This window comes from Pipistrellus hanaki (assembly GCF_964339955.1).
Source record: "Pipistrellus hanaki genome assembly, chromosome: 12".
Lineage (NCBI taxonomy): Eukaryota > Metazoa > Chordata > Mammalia > Chiroptera > Vespertilionidae > Pipistrellus > Pipistrellus hanaki.
The window spans coordinates 16819039-16828708 of NC_140514.1; the positions used below are offsets into that span (position 1 = coordinate 16819039).

The following is a 9670-nucleotide window of genomic DNA, read 5'->3' on the forward strand; positions in this document are numbered from 1 at the left end:
TTTTTTTAAGAATCTTTTAAAAGCATTAATGTTAGGAAGATTGGAAGAGCAGAGAGAGAAAAAAATAACCAAAACGGCTAAGAGACATAGTGGGTGCTTTCAACTTACAACTCAAGACATGTTTACTAAATTTTAAATAAAAACAGGGAGAGGCACAGATTTACTATACAAATTAGATCCCAAAAGTTCTGTTATAAAATGTGTGGAGCAAGGATAAACATTATGTATGTCAGTGATTTCTGAGGTATGTAAGTTGAGGATAACAGGTTTGCCAAGTTATCTACCTCTCAATGAAGTCACCAAAGAAATTAAGAAAATGTCATGATAGAAGTTATCACCTAAAACTTTTTATGCAATTATTCCTTTCTGTTGAATATCTCTTTTTTAAAAAAAAATATATTTTATTGATTTTTTTACAGAGAGGAAAGGAGATAGTTAGAAACATCGATGAGAGAGTCATCGATCAGCTGCCTCTTGCACACCCTCTACTGGGGTGATGCCCGCAATCAAGGTACATGCCCTTGACCGGATTCAAACCCGGGACCCGTCAGTCCACAGGCTGATGCTCTATCCACTGAGCCAAACCGGTTTCAGCTCTGTTGGATATCTCTAACCACTCCCTCACCATCTACTTATATACCATCCTTTCAATAGTTAAAAACTCCATATAAATATTTATAAAATTGAAGCAATCAAGCCATCTCAGCAAATACATAGAAATTTCTCTGTTTATATATTTTGATGTAGTCTGTGTCACTGAGGCCTACAACAAAACTCCAAATATATTCATTGAGGAAAAAAAATAATAAAAATCAACTCTAGATTATCCATGCTAACAAGAGAGCAATAACCAAACATACTCCAAAAATAACTTAGGAAGAATTTTTATGTGTCTATTTTTGGTAGCAGTTTCACTTTTCTAATTGTTTTCACTTAAGTCAATATTCATAAGCACACACCAGCTGTGTGAATATGCTAGGATAAAACACTGCTCGTGACCTGCACAAGAGCTCACCACAACATGTAACTAAACAAATAATGCCTACCTTTCATCTACGCACTTTTAGCTGCCAGTTCCTAAATATTCCAAAATAATTTCTTAATCAGTATTTAAGCCCTGGCCAATGTTGCTAAGTGGTCAGAGCATCAACACTCGCACCAAAGGGTCTTGGGCTCTATCTATACGTGGTCAAGGGCACACACCTGGGTTGCGGGTTCAATTCCTGGCTCTTGCTGGGGTGTAGCTCTTGTCAGGGTGTATGAGGGAGGCAACCAATCGATGTGTCTCTTTCACATTGATGTTGCTTTCTCTATCCTCCTCCTCCCTCCCTCCCTTTCACACACTCTAAAAAGACTGGTGGAAAAAACATCCTTGGGTGAGGATTAAAAAAAAAATCAGTATTTAAGTACCACTAACCACTTGAAACTTTGAAGATGAAGGGTGTAATCAACTCATTGGTTTAAAGCAGTGTGAAGAAGGAAACATGGACTCATTTGAAATCAGATGAAAGAAGCAATAATCAATTTTACATATACAACCTAGTTGGGAAGTGAGAGGTGATCAAGGCCACAAAAATACAACCAGGCATCATCCCGGAAAGGTTAAAAACAAGATTCCAAAGAAAGTCAGTGATAACATCAAGGCAACAGCAACCCAGCAACTGGGTCTACCATGCTGTTTCAATCTGCATGAAGTCCTAATTGTCCTTACCATATTGTCCCAAATTTTTCCAGAGCCTCCACCAGGTCTGCTTCCACCACAGATTCACAGAGCCCTCGAACATGGACAACGGGGGAAACAGAAACCTTATGGTGACTTCCACCGGCCTCCTAGCAAGAGAAAATAATTCGTAATTAAAACTTTAAAAACTCAAATTATATTTCTTAACACATTCAACTTTGTCTTAAAAAACAAACTTTTTTTTTAAGTTGGCGGTGAAGGCCTGGGAGAGGGGAGCATGGTGGAGAGGGTCAATGGAGGGGTTTGAAAAAGGCGGACTTGTGTAATACTTTCAATAAAGACATCCATAGGTGTACGATTTTTGTCCAGTCTCTTCCCATAACCCCCTTACCCATCTCCCTCCGAGAATTGTCAGTCCACTCCCTTTCTATGCCCCTGATTCTATTATATTTTTATTTTTAAAATTAAAATAGCTCTCTCATTTACTTATTCAAGTCTTATTAAGACAAAGATTTATATTTACAGGGCACCTCTCTTGCATCTCATCAGAAATTATTCCCATATATAATTCACTCATATATGGATATATACGTGTATATATGGATATATAGAGATATCCCAAAAATCTATTAAATGAAAGGTTTCTTTGTTCTCCAAACAGACTAATCTAAAAGCACTATAAAACTTAATCATTTAAAGAAAATTTTAAATCCCTTTATGGCTATTTTAAAAGACTTGCCAATTTTTTTCATTATAAAGACTAGAAAAAAAGACATATGCCAATAAAATATGTCAGAATTTTTTTAAAAAAAGAACTGATTTAAATATGTAAAGTAACCAGGGGACTATGCTAGATGATTGGCATAGCCAACGAACAATTTCAGTCCTTTGCAAATATTAATTCAGTCCTTCAAATTTCATTGTAATTGCTTAGGTTTAGTCTTTTCTATGCTTACAGATATTCATTACATGTCACATTTAAAACAAATCATTCTGATTGTTCCCTATGTAAACCAACATTCTCTTAGCAACCTTAACAAACGAAACCCTGCCTGTGTGAAACAACCAAATGTGCATTCTCACCATATTAAGCTCTAAATATAATTGGACAGCAATGTAAAAATAGAGCTCCTGAATTTAGACACACATTTAAAGTAGAAATAACAAGTTTTACTCTAAAATCTCCATTGATCCTTAGATATCAGCTGGCAAAAGTTAAAATGCAAAAAAAACAGTGCCTATATTGTCCTGGACTATTCAAAAAGTTAGTATCAAAAAACAGTAGATTTCAGATTGAGACTGGAGAGAGACAACAACCAAATGCAATATGTGAGCCTTCGTTTTATAACAGATAAAAACTGCTACAAAGGCATCTTAGGAACAATTGGAGAATTTAAATAGGATATTAGATTATGTAATGGAATTATTGTCTTAGATACCATTATAATGGTAACGGTTTAAGAAAGAGTATCTCTATTCTTAGGAATAGCTGGGATTCTTAAGGATAATTGTAATGCTTATAAACTACTTTCAAATAGTTTAGGGGGAAAATGTATATGTAGAGAGATATAGAGATTAAAATCTCAAATAACACTTTAAAAATGGCATATTAATCGAACATTTTATATGATAAAAAATTGGGAAAGTATTTCATTATATAATATTTAAGATCTGCAAAAGGGTATGAACAATATAACTTACTACCCAGTCTATTAATTGAAACTACCAACCAGTTAAACACAACTCTCCTCCTACCTCCCTTCCCATCATGGATCCACACTGTCTTCAGATAGTGCTAAGGAACATGACTTTTTCAAACTGGTCTTCTCACCAAGAAATGGGTTATAGGACCAATTTAAGAATCTCTCAAAAGATCTGATTAACATATTATTGCTTATATTTCCCAAATGAAACAGATGGAAACTCAAGTCATCCTATAGAAGCTGGAAAATACTGAATGCTATCAGGAAGATATTTAGGAGATATGAATATCTCACAATTATCTCAACCTCAAGACAGAAAACGTTTCCCAACCCCTTGTATTTATTTCCCTTATTCCCACTCAATGAATTTGCCATTCCTTGATATTTCTCTACCTCTAAATTATGTCTCCTTTTAATTTTAAAATTTCTCATCCTTTCTGTAGTTTATTATAAAAGTAAAAAAAAAATAAATAAAAATAAAAAAAGCAACCCATAAACCTAGGGTTGTTTCCAAATATAAAACTGACATATTAAAGATCTCTTTTCAAACTATATTTTCAACCCTTCCTCTCCTCCACCCCAAAATACTTTACTAACTCAGTGTTTTCTTGGGAACCACGGCCACCACCAGATGGGGTCTTGGTCCACCCCGCCTCCCCGGGGCCACGCCGGGGCCGGCAGGGGGAGATGCGTGCCCTTTCCGGAAGCAGGGCGGGCCTGCGGGTGCACCACACCGGGGTGCTTGAAGATGGGAAGAAATCTGATTTCTCCCCGGACAGAAACAAGCGCTGTCAGTTTATGCTAGGCAAGGAGGAGGTGGTCCGAGGCTGGGAGAAGGGGTTGCCCAGAGCCAAAGTGGACTATCTCCCCAGACTATGCCCACGGTGCTCCTGCGTACCCAGACATCATCCTATCAAATGCCACTTAGGAAGGTCTTGTTGGTCAACTATGAAGGCATTATTCGATCCCCACTGCAGGCTATAGATCAGTCTCGTCATAAGCAATCCAAACTCCCTTCCCTCAAAGGCTACCTCAGGGACAAACTCTAGTAACACCAATCTTAAGTGCTAACTTTGACAACTGGAGGTTGAAGACCAAACTCTATTAAATAACAGAGAAGGGCCGAAACCGGTTTGGCTCAGTGGTGGAGCGTCTGTCTGCGGACTGAAGGGTCCCGGGCTCGATTCCGGACAAGGGCATGTACATTGGTTGCAGGCACATCCCCGGTAGGGGGTGTGCAGGAGGCAGCTGGTCAATGCTTCTCTCTCATCGACGTTTCTAGCTCTTTATCCCCCTCTTCTCCTCTCTGTAAAAAAATCAATAAAATATATTTTAAAAATAAAATAACAGAGAAGGGATGCTTCCATCTAAGAGGAATAAGCAGGACGCATTAATATCTCTTCATACAGAACAGCAACAACTGAGCTGTAAATTCACAAGGGCCTCATGCTTTTTGTTTTCCCAACATCTCCATGTCCATTTGCTCAGGAGCCACTCACTGTCTTTTCCACCCTGTGATAGGATTAAGAAAGACCAACCTCAAATTCAGTAATTCATCCCCCAACACCAGGCACAGACCCACTGCCAAATGGTTATCCAGCCTCTCCTTAAACACCTCCTACTTCAGTGAGGTAGTGAGACAACATCTTATACTTTAGAAAATTCTTCATAATATGACATCCATTTCTGTCTCCTTGTAGTTTCCTATCCAAAATGGCTTCTGGAGTCAGATCAGCTTTTGTATCTTTGGACACTTATTGGCTCAGTGACCTTAGGCTAATTACTTAATCTTTCTCAGTTTGACTTAAAAAAGAACAGTACCCTCAACCATGTAAGATTACCATAAATAAATGAAACAAAAAATGCTTAGCAGTGCAAGATGTAGTTATTCAATAAATGTTGGCACTCCTGCCTTTATATTTCCCTCTTCTACATGAGAGTCTTTGATTGCTTATAATGGTTAAATCGCACCACTAAGTTTACCCTTCAGGATAAATGTCCCTCCAGTTTCTCCTAACATTCTTCTTATGATGTGATTTTTCTTAAAAAATATACATCGATGATGAGAGTCCCTAATCAGCTGTCTCCTGCTGGGATGGAACCCCCCAACTGGGCTTGTGCCCTGACTGGGAATCGAACAGTGACTTCCTGGTTCATAGGTAGACGCTCAACCACTGAGCCATACTGGACGGGCTTATGATGGGGTTTTTAAGTGCCCTCTCCATTCTGGCAATCTTTCTCTGGATACTTAAGAATTTATCAATGTAGTATCAAGAAAGGAATACAGCATTTCCAGATAGTCAAGATTATCCCTTCATTGACTTTAAAGACTTTATATAGACAAAGGACAAACTAGTTTTAAGGGGCAGCTGCAAATATTTTTTAACTCACACTATGCTTAGAGTTTATATTTTTTTCTTATCAAACAATCACATCTCTTTACTTGTCCTTTTTAAAAAGAAACAATTCAGCATATCCAAAATATAAGAACCGCTTTAATTTTCCTATCCAAAGTTTTTAGGTATATTTGATCACCTAACAAAAATTAAAAAAGAAAAGCCCTGTGATTCGAATTACTTTTTAAAAATAACCTTTTTTTTTTTTTTTTTGACAAAACCAGTTTGGCTCAGCGGTAGAGCATCGGTCTGCGGACTGAAAGGTCCCAGGTTCGATTCAGTCAAGGGCATGTATGTTGGTTGCGGGCACATCCCCGGTGGGGGGGTGTGCAAGAGGCAGCTGGTCGATGTTTCTCTCTCATCAACGTTTCTAGCTCTCTATCTCTCTCCCTTCCTCTCTGTAAAAAAATCAATAAAATATATTATAAATAAATAAATAAAATAACCTTTTCCCCCCTCAGGTACTACAAATCCTTTGGTTTTGCCTACCCAGAAACCCTCCCTTCCCCCTTCCCATTTCTTCTGATTAAACACACACACACACAAAAAAAAAACTTCCTCCAATCCACATTATTATATTGGTATTCTCAATCACAGTCATGCTTCCCCAACTTCAGAGATAGCACAATGATTAGTTGTGGGAATCAAGTGAGAGACAAAACAAAAAACAAAAACAAAAAACAGGTTGATTGGAGATAATATGGGCCTTGGGGAAGAGAGAATGTTCTCTTTCTTTGCTAGTTAGATAGCGCTGCAACATGGAAAGAAGCAAGTCTCTATGACATCATCTAAACCCCTGCGCCCAGCCATGCCTGGAAGTAGTGCCACAACTTGGCTTTCCCAGTGATATGGGCCAACAAATTCCTTACCTCTGACCCCTTTCTCTTTTGCTTAAGTTCATCCCAGTTGCTGTGACTGTAACTGTGAGCTTTGAAAGTTACATTCAACTTCACAGAGGAAAAAGGAAAGCACTGAATGATGTAAACGCACCGACTTCCCAATAACAGACTTTTTTTACTGTTCTATCACTAAGAACTGCACCTGGCACACACATGGTAGGGGCTCAGGAAATTTCTTAACGAGTTAAGAGCTCACAGTGATCATAATCCAAACACCTCGTGTGATGGGTAGCACCTGCCTGGTTGGGCTGATGCCTCTATTAACAGCTTTTTTCATTCTTGATCTACCACGAAGAAATGAAGCCAAAAGGTGGAAATACCTACTGCTTTTCGCTTCTTTCCCAAACCAGGCCTGAAGATCATTTACTGTAGCAGTGTAGCTAACCACTTTACTGCTCCGGAGCACACCTCTTTGCAATGTTTTATTCCACACAGTGCAGTTGCTCGACTCACCCACACGGTCTCTAAGCTTCTCCTGTGGGAGCTAACCAAGTGACTTCATCCCATCTCCCATCTCATATTCACCCAATAAATCTATTAATATTCCTATCATCATTAAAGTGCATCACGAACGAGTATTAATGTATCTTCAATTCAAACTAGATTCTCTACATAACATACATTCCTTTATTTGGAAACCCTGGGATCTACATTTTTATCTTGGCATTTCGCCATCTTGCAAATCTAATAAAAACTGAGGAATACATTTTCATCTCATCAGCAAACAAACCACTTCAACAATCTTTAATTTCCTGTTACTTGCAGAACAGACTAAGGGGGGGGGGGGGGGGGACGACAAAAACAAGGGAAAAAATTAACGAACAAAAAAATGAAAAACAAAATCACAATTAAGACGTGTTACATGTTCCAAGAACATCTAAGTCATTAAGATAGCTTATGCACCAAAAAGTGGCAAAGCAAAAAAAAAAAAACACAAAAAAACCACACAACACAATTCCTTTGCTTGTTTCCTTCAAGTCTCCATCCGACCGAAGCCTGAGTAACCCTTTGCTGTGGATGAAACCATGTTCCCATTCCTCCCGCCTCCAGCGATTTTTAGAGGAACAAGAATGTAGCAGCGTGTGTTCGAGGCGGGTATGTATACACGGTCAATGAAGAAGACGTGAGATGATTTTTAAGATCCGTTTTCCTTGAAAGTAGGGATATCCTAACACCCCACCAATACATTCTTTTTTAACCCAAGAAGAGCTAAAAGCTGGACTCCGCAATAATCATAGAAAAACAACAACTGGGTAGCAAAGCATGCATGCACGCCATCCCTGCCAAGAGTCCTAATGTCTCAGGGAAACCCTCGGGGGCGCCGGAGCCTCCCCCGCCCCCGGGCGAGCAGACGCCCCGCGATCCCGCAACCGTGACCCGCGCGCGCGGAGGCTGCGGGCAGAGGGGCCTGGAGGACCGGCCGGGCCGCAGCCGGGGGAATCCCACCAACAAAGGGCCCCTGAGCCCCCCGAGCGGAAGCGACGCCTCCCGCCGCCCCTCCCGGACCCTCCCCAAGTTCAGGGCCTGCGGCCAGGCCGGGCCGGGGCCGCGATCCGGGTGCGGGGCACAGAGAGGGCCCATCCTAAACGCCCCCGAAGGGGCGATCCGGAGCCCCGCCATCGCAGCAGCGAAGGGACGGAGGCCCGGAGCCAGTCCCCGCCCCGGGGCCCCGCTTCCCGGGGAGCCGCCGGGCACGGCGGGCGGGCGGGCGGGCGGACGGACGGACGGACGGGGCGCCGCGCCTTTGTTACCGGCTGCTGCTGCGAGAAGCTCCGGCCGCCGCCGCCGCCATCGCCCCCGCCCCGGGGCGCCGCTTCCCGGCGGCTCTCGCCCTCCTCGGCCGCGTAGTCGATCTCGCCCTCCTCGGTCTTGAGGCGCTTGGCCTGGCTCTCGTACTCCCGATCCTCCTCGTACGTCTCCCTGGGGGAGGAGGAGGAGGAGGACATGGCGACGGCCCGAGGCTCCGGCGGGCGGGTGAGGGGCGGCGGCGTGGTGCGGGCCTCGGGGCCGCAGGCCGGTCCGGCCCCGCGCGGGCGGGCGCGTCGGCGGCGGGGTGTGCGCGGGGGCGGCGCGCCCAGGAGCCGGTGGCTTCGGGGAGGAGGCTCCCGAGCGGCCGCTCCCTCGTCTCAAGGAGCCGACATCCGGCCTCACCCCGCTCCGCCGCCGTCCCTCCGTCCCACACCCCGAGGGAGCGAATCTAAGGATGGGACGCGGCCGCGGCTTCCGGTCTTCCCTCCTCCTCCTCCTCCTCCTCCTCCTCCTCCTCCCCGGATCCGCTGCCCGCCCGCCCGCCGCCCGGCCCGGCCTCCGCCCCGCCCCCGCCCGCGCCCGCGCCGGCGCCGCGCAGGATGGAATCCAGCCGCAGCCCGCGGGAAGCGCCCCCCACAACCTTTGCCTCCGTCCCTATTGGCAGGTGGGAAAGCCGACCAAGCTTCCCATTGGCTAGAAGGACTGCTCGTCAAAAGCTTCCCAAAAGGCCCGCCCTCGCCTTCCCGGCTCCTTCCCAGCTCGACCCTGGCCCTGGAGCCCTGACCGCGCAACGCCCGCCGCGCGCCTCCCTCCCGGAGGAGCGGTTGCAGCCGCCGGGCGGTTGGCGCTGTTGGGCTACCCTGAAGCTGGGCGAGCGGGCGGGGAGGCTTACAAAGGTGTTAGGGCTGCGGGTGTTAACCGCCCTAATTTAAATGCTTGCATTTGTCATGAAAAAGAAGGGAAAACCGCTAGACTTCCTGCAGATTTGGCTCTCACACAGCCTTTTACAACGACAGGAGGAGAGGGGGGGAGAACAGGGTCTGGAACTGCAACAGTGGCCTTCTTCCTACTCTGCGTGCAAAAATCGGATAGAAATGGTGGACTCCCTGCCCCTAGTAGCTGGATATTGGAGATATTTAGTTGGCAATGACTAAAGGCAGCAAGTGCTCCGGGAATGTCAGTTGGATGAGTTAGCACTCATTCGTCCTCTGGGCCTTTCTTTCTTCTTCCCTGCCGATTAAA

General features: G+C 44.2%; 1 protein-coding gene across 2 annotated transcripts in view; it reads right to left on the reverse strand.

Annotated features, from left to right (window-relative positions):
* The window catches only part of HNRNPLL (heterogeneous nuclear ribonucleoprotein L like), a 29439-nt gene extending 20509 nt beyond the window's left edge, over positions 1 to 8930 (reverse strand). Inside the window, exons 1-2 of one of the 2 annotated variants that reach the window (XM_084901453.1) lie at positions 8431 to 8930; positions 1712 to 1830 (exon numbers count right to left, since the gene is read on the reverse strand). In XM_084901453.1, coding sequence (XP_084757579.1) covers positions 1712 to 1830; positions 8431 to 8625 — 314 coding nt within the window. In that variant the 5' untranslated portion in view covers positions 8626 to 8930. The remainder of the gene's footprint in view (positions 1 to 1711; positions 1831 to 8430) is intronic. The other variant, XM_084901452.1, reaches the window with a different exon arrangement.
* Positions 8931 to 9670: the final 740 nt, after the last annotated feature.